This window comes from Anabrus simplex, chromosome 11 (assembly GCF_040414725.1).
Source record: "Anabrus simplex isolate iqAnaSimp1 chromosome 11, ASM4041472v1, whole genome shotgun sequence".
Lineage (NCBI taxonomy): Eukaryota > Metazoa > Arthropoda > Insecta > Orthoptera > Tettigoniidae > Anabrus > Anabrus simplex.
The window spans coordinates 11,277,708-11,298,038 of record NC_090275.1 but is presented as its reverse complement, the minus strand read 5'-3'; the positions used below and the strand labels follow the sequence as shown (position 1 = coordinate 11,298,038).

The 20,331-nt window shown below is 40.0% G+C and overlaps 1 protein-coding gene across 1 annotated transcript in view; it reads left to right on the top strand.

The window, feature by feature from the left end:
• The window catches only part of Grip163 (gamma-tubulin complex component 6), a 249,957-nt gene that overhangs the window by 158,047 nt on the left and 71,579 nt on the right, over positions 1 to 20,331 (top strand). Inside the window, exon 13 of the mRNA XM_067155466.2 lies at positions 18,065 to 18,330. Coding sequence (XP_067011567.2) covers positions 18,065 to 18,330 — 266 coding nt within the window. The remainder of the gene's footprint in view (positions 1 to 18,064; positions 18,331 to 20,331) is intronic.

Genomic DNA, 20,331 nt, shown 5'->3' with positions numbered 1-20,331 from the left:
TCTGGAAATATGCAGGAACATCAGCAAAAGTTGCCCTCCATCAACAACTTGTCTCCATCTGGACTAAAGAACTACCAGAACACTGGACAACAGTCCTCATTCACCCACTGCACAAGAACGGAGACAAAACCGACCCTAATAACTACAGGGGAATCTCGCTCCTAGACATAACATACAAAATATTTTCAATAATCATCCTTAATAGGATAAGTTTACAACTTGAGAAAGAACTAGGAGAATATCAAGGAGGTTTCAGACCCTGGAGGAGCTGTCCTGATCAGATCATGAGTCTTAAGTTGATAATGGACTATAACAGGAGAAGAAATAGAGATATGCTGATAACATTTGTAGATTTCAAGAAAGCTTATGATTGCATCAGTAGAGAATCTCTGTTTAAAATTTTAAGACACCTTGGACTACACCCCAAATTAATAAACATGATAAAATTGACTCTCACTAACACCAATTCAAAAGTGAAGTTTAGGGGTGAAACATCAGAGACATTTGAAATTAAAACTGGACTACGGCAGGGAGGTGGGCTCTCACCTATTATTATTTAACTGTGCTCTAGAAATGGTAATGAGGGAATGGTTTAGGAAATGTCCCCCCAAAATAAAGATTGGCCAAAAAATCAAAACAAATTGCCTGGGTTTTGCTGACGATTTAGCATTACTAGCAGTGGACATAAAAGAAGCAAAACCCCAGATATCAGAACTTCAAAACATTGCAAATAAAATTGGCCTCAAAATATCATTTGAAAAAACAGAAATTATGCCCCAGAAATCAACACAACTAAAAGAAGTTACCATAAATGTTAATAAAATCAAAATAGTAACTCAGTTTAAATATCTTGGAGAAATAATAACACATAACCTAAATGAAAAAATCTCAATCCAAACAAGAACAAATAGATCACCTAAAGCACAAAAATTAACATGGGATATCTACAAAAAGAAATGTCCATCAATAAATGCAAAAATAAAACACTACAACACAGTTATAAAACCGGAAGCTACATATGCAGCAGAAACACTTTTTCACCTGAATAAACAATCAAAGACTGAAAGACTTCAGAAAATTGAAAGGGGGATTGGAAGAACCTGCATCAACAAAAAATACCAGAAAGATGGACAGTGGCGGTTAATACTTAACAAAGTCGAGTACAAAGAGCTAGAACCCATTACAGATACTATGCGTAAGAGGAGACTAGGATTCTATGAAGATATCATGAGGATGCAGGATTCGAGGCTTCTGAAACAACTAGTACAACACAATCTCGTCTCAAATAATACCACAACAGGATGTAAATGGATCAGAGAAGTAAGAGAGGATCTGAAGGAAATAGGCCTTACAACAGAAGACACTACAAATAAGATTAAATTGAATACAAAACTCAAGAATACAAACCTCCGCTTTACCCTTATACAAAACAAACCAACAACATGCAAATTTTCAACTGAGGAAAATGGCCGTGAGGATTCATCGTGCTGACCACACGACACCTCGTAATCTGCAGGCCTTCGGGCTGAGCAGCGGTCGCTTGCTAGGCTAAGGTCCTTCGCGACTGTTGCGCCAGGGGGCAGCTGGTTGTAATAACGCAGAATTCTATCAGACCTCTTGTCTACTAGAAGATGTGTGTATTGGTACCGGTATTTCCTGGCGACGTTGCCGTTAAGCAATAACTTACAGCGTTACGTACCGTATTTCAAATGAGAACTCGTAATATGTAGGTGGTGAATAAATTGTACACTGTCTCGCGACCACGTTGTCAAACTGCCGATAGCCTACCGGTAAGCCAAGCGTCGTACATATACCGGTATTATTTATTTATACGTTGTGCAACATCTCGCAAATGTGACTGTGTTGCCAAATTGCCCATAAACCATACACATATTTAAATTGCGCACTCATGTGCAACTTACATTGCAGTTCCATTTACCTTTTAACCAGAGGCACGCGGCTGTGAGCTTGCATCCGGGAGATAGTAGGTTCGAATCCCACTATCGGCAGCCCTGAAAATGGTTTTCCGTGGTTTCCCATTTTCACACCAGGCAAATGCTGGGGCTGTACCTTAATTAAGGCCACAGCCGCTTCCTTCCAACTCCTAGGCCTTTCATATCCCATCGTCGCCATAAGACCTATCTGTGTCGGTGCGACGTAAAGCCCCTAGCGAAAAAAAAAAAATTACCTTTTAACCAGATTGGTGAACAAAATTTGGACGTGCGACAATTATGCCGGGAAATATGGTATTTTCAAAGAGACATAAAGGAAAGCTAACTGGATTTCATTCCCAACTGTTTAATATCAGAATATACAATCTTCTCAAAGAACTAAACCTCAGCCTTCCACCCATTTTATTTCCACACAACTCACTAGATACCCCTGCATGGAAAACTAATTTGCCTCCAATCAACTGGGAATTGAACAACAATCTTAAAGCTCAAACTGACACAGCGAAATCCAACAGTTATTTCATGAAATTTGCAATAGATACTCATCATATAGTGCAATTTATACTGATGGAACAAAATTCAATGAGAGAAATGGTTGTGCGGTGAAATATAAGGACTCTAGTAAGCTATACAGATTAGCAGATCTTTTCACAGTTTTTACAAGTGAACTGTATGCTCTTAAACAGGGCATGATTCATATTTCGAAAGCAAGCTACAATAACTCATTCATAATATTCTCTGATTCCAAAAGTGCATTAACTTCAATACAAAATCCATCAACCAACACACCTCCTTGTTAAAGAAATTCAAATGCTGTACCACAAGATCAAGATTGCAGGGGAAAATGTTATTTTTATATGGATACCATCTCACAGAGGAATACCAGGCAATGAATCAGCTGATCAAGCAGCAAAAGAGGCTACTAGTCTTCCAATCAACGATTGTCAAATTGCCACGCCACACACTATCATCGCTTACTGTATATCAAAATTAAACTACACGAACAATGGAAAATGAACTGGCTTAAAACTTCCACTAGCAACCTCCAAAAAATTAAAATGATATCTACGAGAACATATCCTCTCCAAAACCTCACCAGACATGAACAAGTCTTAATCTCCCGACTAAGGATAGGACACACGAAGATCACCCACAATTATCTCCTAGAAAAGAAACAACTTCTCACCTGCAGTAAATGTAACTGCTCCCTCACTGTCAAGCGTATAATCTCAGAATGTCAACTGTATGACCATTGGCGCCAACACCACAACATACCTAAGAAAATGGAACTGACACTGGCTTCTCCAGCACTGAGTCATGAAGTCATCAACTTCCTCAAGGACTCTGGCTTGCACTCCAAAATCTAATTACATTATACTTATTTATATTTTCCATTTTTTTAATAATTACAATATTATTATTATTACTATTATTCTGTAATCGTATGTAAGAGTCGCAATAAGACCTTGAAGTTAAAGTGACTTTAAACAACCCTAATTTTAAAAAAATAAAGAGCTTGGACGTGCTGAGCAGGAAGCCTAACTGAATGCTTCACTTCTCGGTCCAAATGAGATAAAGGAATGTAGCCTTCTCGTTTAAAAATATCAGTCTGGAAATTCAAAGGGCAAGCTTGAGTCAGGTTGAATGAACGGGAAGACCAACTTGAAATTGCGAAGATTTCTACTGTATGCTTTGCTTCGTCCGGCAGTCTTAATGGTCTGACTCTGCGATTAGCCCGTTCAAGTCCTGTTGATAGAAAAAGAAAAGAACAAATCGCCACCAGAATTGATTTTAGTGGTGAACCCATGTGTAATATAATGTCCAACTCTTTATACTGTTCAGTATTCTGTTTGAAGGTTCTTTGAAATCAGACACTTCCACAAAGGTCTTTAGTATCCCCTATGTTGTCAGAATCACCATAGAATTCTCCATAAACACATAACCTAGCATAATTTCTATCCAGATATCTGACCCATCCTGTTTGCTGCATTAGCGGGCTGCTCCCACAACGGCTCCATTACAGCTTCCCACAGTCTTATATAGTGGTATACGGAACGGGCTGTAATCCGGATCTCTACCTTAAGTCTTGCCTCATCAACTCACTGGCATGACTCAGAAGCTTGGATCACAGTTCCTTTGCGTTTATAAATTGGCATAACGGTGCTAAGAGATCGATTTGGCTAAGTTTGACGAGAAGAGGAGGTAGAATGATAGGAGACACTCTGGACTTCTTCAGTTGGTTTTTGAGGGTAGCGTAGGTGGTAAGAACGGTAAGGGTAGACCAAGGTATGAATATGACAGCAGATTAGAGCAGTTGAAGGATGTAGTTATGTAGAAATGAAAAGATTAGCACAGGATAGGGTGGCATGGAAAGCTGCATCAAACCATTCTGTGGACTGATAATTCAAACGACAGTGCTAGCAATCTTACCGCCGGGCTGAGTGGCTCAGATAATTAAGGCGCTGGCCTTCTGACACCAACTCAGCAGGTTCAACCCTGGCTTAGTCTGGCGGTAAGCAGTGTTACAAGTAACTATTCTCATTTTTGTTCCGTATTGAAGATGACGTATATAAAAAATATTATAATAATATTTATAAAACCACCTATTCAGTACAATACAATCCACTATTTCATGTGGTTAAAATTTATACATAACACTTAAGTCTAAGGTACATGTTTCACCCTTTTTATGGGTATCATCAGCCTATATCAATCTTAACACTAGAACCGCCGGAACATATTGTATACCTAGAACCGCCGATGCGGTCATTTTGACCACTGTATTGGAATTATAATTTTTATTCTAAATACGTATAGTAACTCATTGTCATACTTTCAAATATGTGTTACTAAGTTTATAAAACATTAATTATGGGATCTAAAGCAGAAAAGAAACAAATTATTTCATTGTATTGTAAATGTAATATTTTCGTAATTTATTACAAACACAGATATGTTTCTCTAAAACACACTTATCTAATAAACAAACATTGCTTTTACTTCAAATTCTTTTAGTCTAAACTGTAAAATAGTTATTACACATTAACAGAAAAGAAAATTACTGTAACATTTTATTTAGTGTAATTTATGACCTGAAACATGTTTGCCAAATCCACGTACCACACCATATTTTTGAAACACTGTCTTTCTTTTCCTTTAGTGTATTTGCACACGCTGATGCAATTCTGCGTCTTTAGAAGCAGGAACTACATACCACGACCTTAGTTATGTCCTTTGAGCAAGAACCACACACTCGCCGTTTGCACTTTCTGCAGGTAAAGTTTGTCTTATTCCTGCATTTCTTCATTTGGCATTGCCTCCTCTGTACATTTCCTTCCACAGGCTCCCTAAATTCGGGTTCTCTTTCCACATACTTAGATTTCGATTCCATGTACCCCATACGAAGCTCCTCTGCTAGCTTCAGGATGTAATTTCGGCGACTGATCTTCTTCCCGGTCACTTTTTTGAAAATGATCCAGGAATTGATTGCTGCCAAGTCAAGAATATTATGAAATACATGAACAGGCCATCTTCGGGTAGCGGATCGAACAGTATATTTTCTTCCCATTTGATCCACCACGTCCACACCATATTTTGTATTGTTGTAGAAGTCTACTGTTTCGGGAATCCTTTTGGGATTAGCTTGAATTTCAACTTCTGAGTGCAAAGTACTGTATAAAAGGACGTTCTTGTTTCGTTTACCTTGATAAACAGTAAGTGTGTCATTGGAATGTTTCAGGAGAGTTGAGTCGTAAAGACTAGCTTTCATAGCCTTCACAGCTTTAGGTATTTCTCTCCTTGATCGTCTAATGGTTCCAACAATACTCGTACCATTACTTTTCAACTTCTTACCAAGTTTCACTGTTGTTAAAAAGTTGTCTGTAGTCACGTTTCGCCCCTTCTTTTGAAATGGTTCCATCAACTTCATTACTACACTTTCGGGAAGAGTCTCGTCACGTCCTCTGAGATCGTCTTTTCCTAGGTAAGGAAACCCATTGCACAGAAACTTTGAGTCAACGTCCACATGAAGCCAAAACTTAATTCCAAATTTATCTGGTTTGTTCGGCATGTACTGTAAGAATGGACACCTTGTTTTGCTTGGGAAAAGCTGCTCATCAGCCGTCAGATTTTCACCTGGAATATAAGTCAATTGACAATTTTCAATGAATTTGTTCCATACTTTTGATACTAACGCAAATTTATCAGTCTTCAAACGTTCTGATCTTGTAGTTCTGAGGTCGAAACGCAAAAATCTTTGAATTTCTCGAAAACAATTCCTCCCCATTGTTTCACTGAAGAATGGTGGCCCCCACTTTTTAGACCAGAGTTCATCAAGTTCAGTGTTACTGGCTCTAAGAACACCACGAGCATACACTAAGGCAATGAATGCCTCCAGTTTTTCTAAACTTACACTCCACAATTCATCACCTAGAACACGTTTTGCTTCCATTACCGTACAGTGTTTGATGTCTTTCAATATAGACTCATCAATAACAAGACGCCATGCACTCGCTACACTATCGTCAGAAACATACCGCTTTGAATATGGAGTAGGTCCTGGATTTTCTTTCAAGATGTTGTGACAAGCCATCCTGCCAGGTGTAGTCTTCCCAAACTCTCCTACAGTCCACTCCGTGATGCCGTCTGTACCTAGTAACGTATTACTTGTTCCTGGGAGGCTTGTGTTGATTCGTCCCCTCTTATTTCCAGATTTTCGTACTACATTTTCTGCTGCTGTAATAGAACAATTGATAACTTTCAGTTCTCGGCCTATACCAGGCATAATAATTATGCCTGCAATTATTGCAGTCTAAATGTTGAATTTCAGTACCAAAGTTGAAATGTTGACATCAAGATAACGTATATCATTATTGTAACTTACCTGGTTCAACAATTTGGTATTCAGCATCATCTGAATCACTGCTTTCAGAATGGACACTTGGTTGGTAGTAATCTTCGTCCGCAGCTTCTTCTCGTAGGTCCTCTACATCTGGGTCACATTCAACTTCAGACATATCATCTGGAATGTCATGCAGTAGAGTGAGTAATTCTTCATCGGTAAGGGTCGGTGGTCTACGAGCCATGGTCTGTGACAAGCTGACGAAGCTGTGGCTCCAGACTGACGAGAGAGATTAGTGGACAGTTGTCCCAAGGTTGTGATTGCCTCACGGAGAGAGGAGGGGTGAGGGAGGCCTTGAAGAGGATTGTGAGAGCAGAAGAATGTTCTCTACTCTCAGAGGAGAGTGACTAATTAGCCCTCGTAGCCGCCTTTCAATAAATGAATAAATAGGAAATTGAACAATGGCCGTGCATAGACTATCAGAGTTTCATTGTTGTGCTTACATTATTGCAGGGAGAATAATTATAAACAAATTTTATCTCAACCAGAGGAATAAGCACATGTTCTAACGCATTTTATTATGATAATCAATACAGCGGTCAAAATGACCACTCCGGCGGTTCTAGGTATACTCGTTACCTACGTCCTATCCAATGACGCAAAATTAATTAAATTTAATACGGATGATTCTGACCGGTAATCAGGAAAAGTCACTGAAGCTCTTTACAATAGGACCAAAAATGTGGTCAAAATAAGGCTTTGAAAATGTGTAGCGGTCATTTTGACCGCTCCGGCAGTTCTAGTGTTAAAGTTATTGGATATGGGACCTTTCTAATCTTATAAACTATAGAATAAAATGTTGAACAATGATCTCATAAAATATTATACAAGAACATCTAAAATAAGGACAATTGACAGTAAGTTTAAGAATACTGAAAATTTAACAGTTTAGAAGGCTATAAGGTGGTTAATCTCGAATATGTGAGTGTTTAAAACCAAAATGGATCCTCTTCTTATACACCAGTAGGACTATGACAGCCTATCAGAAAGTCATAGAAAAAGGATGGGACTTCTTGTAGAAGGCGTCAAAGCTAGCTGATGTTACGGTAAACGATTGGTTCCTGTTGAAATATTTATTCGAAGAAATGATCGTGTTTTACCTGAAACAAAAATGTTAGAGAACTAGTTAAATGGTATTGTACATGAGACTTCCCATTCGTCAAAAATGCTTAAGGCGGTACGGTGCATGTTAAGTATTGATGGTTATGAATTTCATGTTTTTGGTCCGTATTGAACAATATATAAGTAATAATAATAATAACTTAAATGTTTCCACCTTTTCAATACAATATATTCACAAAATTACAAAATTATACGGTACTAGTTTCGACCCATCTAGGGGTCATCATCAGCCGTATTGGAGCAAAGATCATTTCGCCCTAGATGGGTCGAAACTAGTACCGTATAATTTTGTAATTTTGTGAATATATTGTATTGAAAAGGTGGAAACATTTAAGTTATTATTATTATTACTTGCATGTTAAGTATGTCAGACTGTTCCAGCAACGCTAGCTTGACTAACCTTTCCACTTCTTGTGTTATAACGATGTGGCTGTGGCGGTGAAGGACACGGAGTGGGGGGAAGGGTTGGGCGGATCCTTGCGCGCAGGTGTTGTTGTTAGAGGGCTGCTTGAGGCAATATGGGGGGTAGATATACTGGCACGTAAGTAAAAGAATTCATGGGGGAGTATATTCTGGCACCTCGGCATCTCCAAAAACTGTAAAAGTAGTTAGTCAGATGTAAAATCAAGACATTATTAGGAATCTCGCCTTTTTTCATAATGTTCTTGAAGAGGATAGCGAACCTCTGAATTGTCTCTTGCATGCTGCGATGGGAATATATAATCAGTTCTTAGAGCTCTACCACCTCATAAGTCACAGGACAAACATTCTCCAAGGGTTCTCCTCTTTCTGTAGTTCCTTGAAGTACAAGGACCTACCCTGTCCATTTGACTGCCTGAATCTGGAATATCTGCTATATCTTACGAGAATCCAACAAATTGAACTGCCTTCTATCAAAGCAGTTAGTAAATTTTCAAACGTGTCTAATATAATCAGAAAGCATGTTGTCCCAGAGCTTACATGTCACACATGTAATTATCTGCTTTATGTTCATCACCCTTACCTCCGTACACTGGGGCTATTATAGCAACTCTCCATTAATTTGGTTTAGCTACTTCATGCAAAAAGTAATCAAATGAATACTTAAGATACTGTACAATTTACTAACCCATTGTCTTAACTACAAGCTGCTTTTTTAGCTTTTGACTTGTATTTTCTTTGTAAATGTCTTTTTTCATAGATAATTTTCAATACTTCACTAGTCACCTCCTCTGCCTGGACATCGACTTCACATACCCACTCCCTTTGTTCATTAATGATCCCTGGAATGTCCTTCTTGGAACCAGTTTCTGCTTTAAAGTACCTATACATACCTCTCTGTTTTTCACTCTAATTTATACAGCTACCAGTTATGCCTGTCATCATGTTATCCTTAGCCGACTTCTTTTCTAAACTAAATTTCTTAGCAAGTTGCTTCAGTCTCTCTATACTTCCACAACCATTCCTTACTCTGTTTCTTCCCAACTTGCACTTCCTTAACCCTAGATAACTAACGTGGGATAAAAGGAACATTAAAGATAACGCGTAGTCATTTTGATGAACAAATTTATTGCTATGTAAAAATGATTTATTGCTACATGTCGTGTATTTTCCATGATAAATTTCTTTGATAGTCTTGTCAACGTACATAAACATTCGGACCACATTCATCATTGCATTCCAAACAGCATCTTGCTTAACGTTCCCCGCATACAGCTCTGGAACAATGACAGCAATACACTTTTCGTCATCCTCCGTTTCTTGCTTGGGCAAAAGGCACATATCTTGAGTTTTCTTGATTCAGGACCTTCTGCTTCATCTGTAGGCATATTCACGTGATGTATTTCTTCCATAGATATGCGCAGCATGCACGGCAAGTTGCACATTCCAAGGCGATGTGTCAAGTTTATACTGCAGCTCTTTGGCAAATTGCCTCCTAGTCAAAGGCTTTTCTTTATTGTTGAACTTATTGTGAACATAAATCACATAATATTCACCATGCCAAAGAAGACACGAAGTGACCATCATCTAGTCTTTCTACAACAATTCATTTGATTGTCATTTTGTCTGGCATGTCCACACCACCTTTTCATGTTGTTAGAATCCTCAATTATAATCGGCTTCTTCGATGTTGGATTGATCTGTCCTCTTTCATGAGTGGTCCTAAGACCACATTGTTCGTCTTCGTTTTGTATGGCAGAAGTGTTTCCTCTTGGTCAAAACAAAACATAGATGTGCCTACTTTTGTTGCCATTTGATTCAGTAACGCAGGTGGAATTTCAAATAGTGCCTAGTGTTGTCAATTTATATGGTGGTCTCAAGCCAGGGGAACAGGCGTGAACCAGCTTCCATGTACACTCTTTAATGGTGCAGTGTTTTTACCAAGATCAATCATGTACTTAGTTTTATTGTCTTATACCATAACAGCTTTGATGGCACCGCCTTCTGAAAGCAACAAGTTGCTCATTAATCGTAAGGAATGATACAGGCAGATATAAATTGTTCACAATCTCTCTTATTGGAGCACACTTGTCTGTTTCTCTCCTCACAAGCCTTGTTGTCTGCTCATCAAAACGTGAACATTCACAAAGAAAGGCAAATCTGTCTGGATTGTACCTCATCCCTGAATATTCTGCATCGAACATCTCCTTTGTAGATATGTGGTTATTCTTCTGAACAGCAGATAACATCAAAACACTTTAAAATGCATCAAATTATTCTTCACACAAATCAGACACTGTTGCGCTTTGGGTGCTATAATTTGCACGTTTTTTTGCAATGTTTTCATTAGTGTGCTTGATTATTTTATCACACATTGTCTGGATAAAATATAAGGAAAATGCTTCCCTTGGTGAGTTCATTTTTTTACTCTATCTTCTGGTCCCTGCCCATAATGAATAATATTCTTACCTGCTGAGTGAGTATTCTTGGAGGAACTGGCAGACCAACGGTGTCCGTATTTTCCCCACTACACTACTCTCACTGCTCACTATTATACATGGATCTGTTTTATGAGCTGGCTGGTCTAGTCCTATAGAGCATTCTACATCCTCGGAACTAGAGTCTGAAAAATGACGAGATATTGTCTCTACATTATGAGGGTCAAAAGTGACATCATCAAAATTGTCGTTTGATAACAACACAATGTCATCTTCTACATTGTGTTTAGCTTCACTGCCACTTTTCTCATTATCACTCTTGCCTTCCATTTCCTCTAGCCATTTCACGATCTTTTCTGTGGAAGAAGTTTCAGTAGATGCCATATTTAAAAGGAATTTTAGATGAAAACATCCAAAAGTTGTGTGATTCAATAACTAGACAGAGAGTAGAAAGGATTCTTGTTAACCAGGTGAAATAAAACAGCAAGCACAATCCCGCAACTTCTGTTGAATAGCGAATTTGAAAGCTAAGACTATACGCAGCACATAACTCACTAACGAGACACCGACGCTACCGATGTAACATTATCCACAAGTAAGGACAAATGAAGGTACTGAAGGAGCCAGATAGATGAGTTTGCAAAAAGGGATGGGGGGGGGGGAGAGAGAAATGGTATCATGGCCGTCATCATTTTGACGAAGCATTAGCTCTAGAGGGTTAATCTTTTTATTCTTTATCATATAGTGGATCTTTCCAATTCCTGGTGACCTTTAACCTTTTCACTGCTGAGTTTTGATGACCAGGCAAGCCATTTGGGCCGTTTTTCTTTAAGGAAGTATCACTTTTACATATACATATTTACTGATACAATTAATGGAATGCATATCGTCCCCTTAGCACTGCAGCCCAATATGGGGCCAAGGATGAGGTGAGATTATATTTTATACCATATTTTTATGGCTGGATGCCCTTTCTGACGCAAACTTCAGTTGAGAAGATAATGAATATGAATTGAATGGTGGTGAATGAAACTGAGTAAGGAAGTGAAAGGAATCAGCTGTGGTTCATGAATAGGAACTGTCTTGACATTTGCTCGCCACAAACCTGCTACGCAGGCGTAGCAGGGGGAGAGGTGATACTCCCACATGGCGCGTCCCAGGTGGCGGATAGGGGGGTCCTAACCGGCTTGCCGGCGGACTTGAGGGAAATATAATGCCTCTCCTGGACCAAACACACACCCCCTGCGGGTGGGGGACGCACATGTAGAACACACCTGCGGGGAGGCAACTAAAAGGGGCGACCAAGGGATGATTGAATTAGAACCATGAAGATACTTTTGATTCATACCATCATGCGGGGAACACCATGGGTTGCCTGTACTTGTGAGTAGTACCACTAAATTAGGTACGAAATAGGTTTGATTCTTAGCAGTAAAGAGGCTGGCCTGGGGGTTTCCAGTACCCGTGCGTCGAACCCATGTGAGCAACACCGTGGGTCTGGGCGTAGCCTGTGGGTTGTACCGCTCTATGAGCGACACCGTCGGTCTGCGTTGCCTGTGATTGCTGCCCACTACATGAGGAACACCACGGGAATACTGGCGCCCGTGATTAGTACACCTAGGTGAGGAGCCTCATCGGTTTGCGTTGGCTGTGAGTGGCGCCATTGTATGAGAAACACCATAGGTCTGCGTTCCCTGTACGAAGTACAATACTTGTGAGTAGTACCATCTTGTGTGGAACACCGTGAGTCTTCGCTACTTTGATTAGTACCCCAACATGACAAATACCATGGTTCTATTTTACTCATGACGTGTACCATTCTGTGGGGCCTTAGACATGGATTTTGCTCCCCTTTAGACATCAGGCATCATTGTGCTTTATAAGTGGTCCCTTGGTCAGTAATACTATTATTTACGATCTTTTTTGAGTCTGATCCACTGTTTTTTTTGTTTTTTTTTTTTGTTTTTTGTTGGGTTCATGTCCATCCATTCATTCTTCATGACATTTTTTATTTTATTTTGGTCAGTGGATCAATTTGTAGCTTTTGTTATTTCATTTCATACCATTAGGGGCCAATGACCGCGACGTTAGGCCCCTTTAAACAACAAGCAAAGAAAAACACATTTGCTCGGGAGTGCAGAGCTTGGCTCCATAGCCGTAGCATGTTAATACGCTCAGTGATACTATTACTGAAATATAATATAAAATTGTTGATCCAAGAATTGTATTATCAAAATAATTTACATTTGGGGAAAAAATAATTTATCTGAGGAAGGTGACAATTCCGCATGAGACTCATCATTACTACTTTGTCTCGCACTTTCTTGCAGTTCAGTATCGCCCCTTAGATATTCTCCATCTTCGTTATCAAAATATAGCTCTCCAGAATCACCATTTATGAGGAAACATTTAATTTCATCATCAACAAGAGACACACCATGATGGCTACATGTTAGCGGGAAAGATGTTCCACTCCAACAAAGCTGAAATAACTCCAGATTGCTTTCAAAACACACGAAATGGAGTGGTATAACTGCCGTACAGAACTTCTTTGAGCATTTCCATGGAATCTCAAAGCATGACACTATATCGCGTTCATTTGTGAGATCGGAGAAGTACACATTGCACCAAAACGTATATATACAGGTTTGGCAGTAAATAGGTTAAAGGTACATATGTTTTCACACTCATCCGACTCATTGGCTGAGTGGTCAGCGTTGAGACCTTTGGTTCAGAACATCTGGGTTCAATTCTCGGCCGGGTCAGGGATTTTAATCTCGTGTGATTAATTCATCTGGCTTGGGGACTGGGGGTTTGTGTTTGTCCCAACACTCTCCTCTTCATATTCAGACAACACATCACACTACCAACCACCACAGAAATTCGCAATAGTGATTATATCCCTCTATGTAGGGTTGGCATCAGGAAGGGCATCCGACTGTAAAACAGGTCCAAATCCACATGTGACAGTGCACACCTGCGACCCCACAGGTGTGAGAAAAGCTGAAGAAAAAGATCTGGATCACACTCCTCAACGATTGCTCTAAACCCATCCCATGTGATGTTTACATTTTTATTTACCATTTTCCACTTATTATATTTACCTTATAAAACTCCTCTTTCATCAACCATTCCTACTTTTACAAGCTTCCTTTCTATTGCATTCATGTTCACTTATCCAATCTGTCACTTCAGTTTATCAGCACCACATCTGGAATGTTAATGCAAGGTCATGTGCTTGAGCTGTTTGAACAACTTTTTCCACTTCTTCCTTGATGCTCCCTTATATCTCTGGGCATTAGGCTATCTTATATGTACTGTTTCGACTTCTTTTCTTGTCAGTGATGTAATTTCTCATCATCGTATTCTGGTTTGGTTGTCATCTTGAAATCCATCTGGCTTCTCTTTCATATTGTATCTGAATATCTTACACCGGATGACACTATGGATAAGAAAAAAGTAAACACAACACTTAAATATGACTTTACACTTTCCACTTGCAAAGAAGATAATTCCAACCAGAATATTCTCTACACAAGAAAGGGGAAGAATATCAACACGTATGGAGAAGTACAGGGGGGACTGCAAGGCTCGGACAGTTCCTACCAAGAAATCGACAAACCAAGGGTTGATTAAAGAGATCCAATGTGGTCTCAAAAGATGATGATCTGAATGTTGGTTCTCATGTCGTGGGTTTTCAACACTACGATGAGCCAGCGCGTTGTGAGAACTGTCTCCTTAGCTGGAGCTTCTCTAGCCTTTGGATGTACACACGATGACTAGGCAGTCCCTCATTTGCTTTCACAGCCTTGGCGTGTAGTAATTTCACCATAACTTTTCAGGATTCCTGCGGGGCCTTCACACCTGTTGTAGAATCTCGGGTCAAAGTCCTTGCTGTACCGCACCTCTTACTTTGTGCCATTACCCCTCTACCATGGCATGAGAGACCCATGTATTCTTTTAAACCGCAAACCTTTCTGGCGTATGTCCATTCAGATCACCACCTACGAATAGATATTTTGCTGGAATATTTTGGAGAACACCATAAAATATTGTCCAAAACTCCTCTTTCGTCCTTGAATCACAACCAACAGACAAGAATGATGTTCAGAGAGCATCATTACCTATCATGAGCCTGGTGGTTCAACTTAATCCCGGTGCCATTTCTTCTGTTATTTCCCATATAGATGAGCTTCAATCCATTTCCTATGTCCTTTTGTCTCCTGGATGCCTGTGATGTCCTTTTCGCTAAGATCTCGGAGAGCTCGTAGCTCTCCGCTATCTGAGCTCCAGTATTCCATGTGGTGATTCTGATATTCTGCAACTTGCTTTTTTTAGCCCTACGCTTTCCAAAATGTTGATTAGCCCTTGCCAATTTCTTACCCATTTCAAAGTGCGCTCAGCCTTTTCCACTTATACTTTCGGAGAGCTGTCTATATTTCTCAGGTAGCTAGGATTTTTATGTCTGGCTCTGCCAGCGCTCTGGGCTTGGGACCAGCTCCTCGCCAAGGAAGGTACATTTCACATTTTGTTCTAACACCACAGAGCTTCATGGATTCAGTAATCATGAACTAAGATGCAGTCTTTCAGAAATCAGGTGTGGATAAACTAAAAATATTTGGTGCTAATTAAAAGCAATATACACTCGCCAACAAAAAAAAAAAAAAAAAAAAAAAAAAATAGCGCAACACGTGTATTTCAGACAAAATTTAATGTTAGTCCATTTTTAACATTGTATAAATTGAATGTTATGACATTACAACATTATGGCAATGTATCATAATTAATTAATCCATTTGAGAACAACACCACTATTGCTGTTTCGTGCCTTTGGACAAGAATAACCATAGTCAGCTGTCTTTAAGACTAATTGCTGTGAATTCTTCTGCTGCTTATTTCTGTGGACATTACGGCTTGTCTACAATAGTTAGTCTCGTTTCTAAGTCAGGTCATAATGGCTCTTCCACCTGAAAATGCAACAAGGGCCATGGCATTAGGGGAAGATGAGTGCAGTATACGCTTTGTAGCAGATGTTATATATCACGTCTTGTTCGAACGTATACAGAACTATTAAAAGGTGCAGAGAGGACAATATCTACTCCAGGAGGCCTGGTTCTGGTCGTAAGGGAAGCACTACTGAGTGCAATGAACTTTTTCTTGTAATGCAAGTTCTTCGTGATCGACACACACAACAGCTGTGGAGGCCAGAAATCATGTGCAGCAAATACGGAGCATGAACAAGGAGGAGGGTTGTATGAAGTGGAATTAGTCCAAGAGGCCCGCTACACGTGAGCATGTGATGCAGTTTGCCAATGCCCATCGAAATAGGACTACGGAGCTCAGTGCTGTGCATAGATGCATCCAGATTCTGTTTGAAGGCACCGGATGGTAGGGAGAAAGTATGGAGAAAGTCCGAGGAACGTTATTCACCCTGTACTTTCTCTGCATGGACGCCGTTCACTGGAGACTGTGATGGTCTGGGCTAGGATTACCACTGATATGCACATGGAGCTTGTTATTGGACATTATAGATTTTCCAGCTAACTCATTCCTGATTGCCAGCATGTCGTCCCAGTGTGCTAAGGAAGGCTCATCAGCTCGTAAATAGCACACCCACCAAGACGCGTGGCTAGTGCACACCGTGGAGGCCACGCGTAGGCTATTTGTAGCCACTGGCAGTGCCAATGCACTATGAGAGACTTTGTCTCATTTTAAAAAATTGATGCCTACCTGGCCATTCGTCGAGAATGGAAGTCTTGACAGCCCACCAATTCATCAAGGATATTTTAGTGGATCATGTGGTGCCTTGTGCACCTGTTCAGCATTAATGCATGACAGTGCTAGCTCACACGTTGCCGTTTGTGTATGTGAGTACCCGGATGAAGTCGGAATTGAGCACATGATGTGGCCTGCTCGTAGTCTCGACCAAAACCCGATAGAGCACGCCTGGGATATGCTCGGGAGACATGCTAGGAGTCGTTTCCCCGACACACTGGTTCAACTTCGGGCTGCGCTCTAGACAGAATGGAAGCTCATACATTGCTTCCGAACAACCTGATCGAATCAGAGCTGTAACGGCGGCCACAGGTGGCAATGGAAATGTGTTTAAAATGTGTGAATAAATGGACTGCATACAAAACATTGCACAGTTCCAGGTTTTGACATTTTTTAATTCATGTTGGTGAATTGTTGTGATTGTCACAATCAATATATTTCTGTTATTAAGCTGAAACTTTTCAAATGGGCTATTCAATTTTATTGTTGTAATGTTATTTTTACCAAGTGGACTAACATTAAATTTTGTCTGAAGTATGTTTCGCTTCTTTGCCGGTGAGTGTAGTTTTTCATAAAGATAAATTGTTTTCAGTTTTATTATAAAAGCTTCGATGTTTTCAACATTTCCCATTATTCGGATAGGGATGAGTCAGGGCAGATACGGTTCCTCTGCATTTTCTTCCAGTCTTCATTCATCATGATGTTTCACTCCAGATCTCATGGCTTTATACTGTTCTTTTTTTATTAGGGTTATTTATAGTCGCTTTAACTCCAAGATCTTATCGCGGCTCTTACATATGAATACAGAGTAATAGTAGTAATAATATTGTAATTATAAGGAAAATTTAAGTAAGTATAATGTAATTAGATTTTGGAGTGCAAGCCAGTGTCGCTTCCATTTCCCTAGGTACGTTATGGTGTTAGCCCCAATGGTGATACAGTTGACATTTTGAGATGATATGCTTGACAGTGAGAGAACAGATGGGAAGGAGATAGTTGTGGGTGATCTCGGTGTGTCCTATGCTTGCTTAGTCAGGAGATTAACACTTTTTCACGCCTGATGAGGTTTTGGAGAGGATATATTCTCGCAGTATCATTTTAATTTATACTGTTCTTAACCAGGCCGGGCTGAGTGGCTCCGACGGTTAAGGCGCTGGCCTTCTAACCCCAACTTGGCAGGTTCGATCCTGCTCAGTCCGGTGGTATTTGAAGGTGCTCAGATACGACAGCCTTATGTCAGTAGATTTACTGGCACGTAAAAAGAACTCCTACGGAACTAAATTCCGGCACCTCGGCATCTCCGAAGACCGTAAAAGTAGTTAGTGGGACGTAAAGCAAATAGCATTATTATTGTTCTTAACCAGCTCTGTCATCATAATCTGGGTCTTCATTGAAGTCTCTTTACTTCCATTTAGGCTGTTTTATTTTGTCTAATGAGCAATTGGTTTGTGTTAAAGGTACGCAGGGTGTCCTGGGTGCTGGAGCAGGACTTTCACCGGTTGAAGCGAGTACTAGATCGGCGGGACAAAGCTTCGATCCAGTATCACCACATCCAGCTGTGGCGCCACGAGATGACACTGTTCGTGCGAGCCATCCAGAACTACATTACGTCGTCGGTGCTACAGTCTGGCTGGATGGACTTCAAGAAGAAACTGAAAAACGCCAAAACTCTGGAAGACCTGTACCGTACTCACGTGGCCTACATCAAGAAAGTGCTCTTTGGGTGAGTGTAGTGTGTCTGACTCAGACTCGCAACTTCACAGTGCATGTCATTTTGTCTTGACAAACTTCACATTTGAAGTGTCATCTTCATGAATTGCCTGGGTGCAGTATATGAACACTCCAGTATAGTTAGTCCGTTATTGCACATTATAAATGTTCCAGCTAACTCATTCCAGGTTGCCAGCGTTTCGCCCCAGTGTCCTAAGTTGGGCTCATCAGTTGGTAAATAGCACACACACCAAGGCGCATGGTTAGTGCATACCGCAGTGGCAGGCAGAGCAGGGCAGGGGCAGGTCAATCAGAAGGTAGCGCTTTCTCTCTGGCCTGAAGATTTGGGGAGTTTGGAGCTTTGAAGGTCCACTGCATAGGCCACTTGTAGCCACCAGCAGTGCCACTGTATTATGAGAGACGTCTCGTTTTCAAAAATTGATGCCTGCCTGGCCATCAGATGTTATAGATGTTGATTCCCATAGGGAACCTGAAATATTTTTCCCGAATGAGTAAATTTATAATACAGTATAGTTGGTCTGTTATTGGACATCATACATTTTCCAGCTAACTCATTCATTGTTGCCAGCATTTTGCCCCAGTGTGCTAAGTTGGGCTCAACTATATTGGTATTATTCCTAACAGACATTTCAAGTTCCCTACGGGAAATAATAATTAAATTAATGTTGTATGGCCCACCTTTTTCAATACTATATTATGCAATATTATTGAATTACATTACTAAAGTAGGGACTAGTTTCGGCCTTGGCTGGCCATCTTCAGCCGTAATGTAATACATCTAATAATCAAACAAATGTAAAAACACACAATTGACATGAAAACTAATGTACAAACACACAATTAACATTAACATCTGGGATGAACTAAGTGTAAAATCTGAAAAATGAATTAGGCTCTAAATTCTTAGCATCTGGAGTATGCTCATCATCCAGACTCTTTCTTGTATTGATATTCATAGATTGTTAGTTCCATTTACTGAGCGGACGAAGGATTTGTTAAAATCGAATTGCTGGAATTGGTGAAGACTTACATGCCTCAGTTTGAGAAATATTTCTAAGTATATGACTTAGCCGAACAAGGAAAGAAGTGTGAAGCAGTCAGTCATGTAGTTTTGTTTACGCCTACTTCATTCTCTAGTTGGAAAGAGTTTAGCTGCTTGATTCATTTTGACCCTCTTAAAATGTCCAAACCACTCAAGTCACGTTACAGAGTGGCCTCCAGACTGATCTTCTCATTACAGATCTTGTGTTTTCTAAACCATGGTTCAGCTTGGAGACTGCTCTTATCTCTGCCGGTAATTGCACACGTCTCAATCTGATGGTATTTGAAGGTGCTCAAATACGTCGGCTTCGTGTCGGTAGATGTACTGGCACGTAAAAGCACTCTTGCGGGACTAAATTCCAGCACATTGTTGTCTCCAAAAAACATAAAAGTAGTTAGTGAAACTACAGACAACATATTTGCAATTAAGACTATTAATGATAAGGTGTGGGAACACGAGGACTCTGTTCATTATCTCTTTATAGATTTCTTCAAGGCATATGATTCCGTCCATAGTGAAGGGCTGTGGAACATCATGATGGAGTTTGGCTTTCCCATAAAATTAACATGTGCAAGCTGTGTATGGATGATAATGTTAGCTGTGGTTTGCTCAAGGGCAGAAAATCAAGTTCCTTCCAGAATAAAACTGGTCTCCTCTTCTATTCAACATTGCACTGGAGATTATCAGGAAATTAGCTCTAGTACTGCTGGCATCATATTGGGGAGACAACATAGTCCTTGCATATGCGGATGATATTGTTCTTATTGGCCGCAGTGAATTAGAAATGAGGCAGTTATTTGTGGAACTAGAGGAAATGGCAGCAAAAATTGGCTTACAGGTAAATGATAAGAAGACGCATTACATGGTTTTACAGAGACCGAATCATGAGGATGTTGACAGATTGCCTTTGAATATTAGGAAATATATATTTAAAAGAGTAGAGGAGTTCAA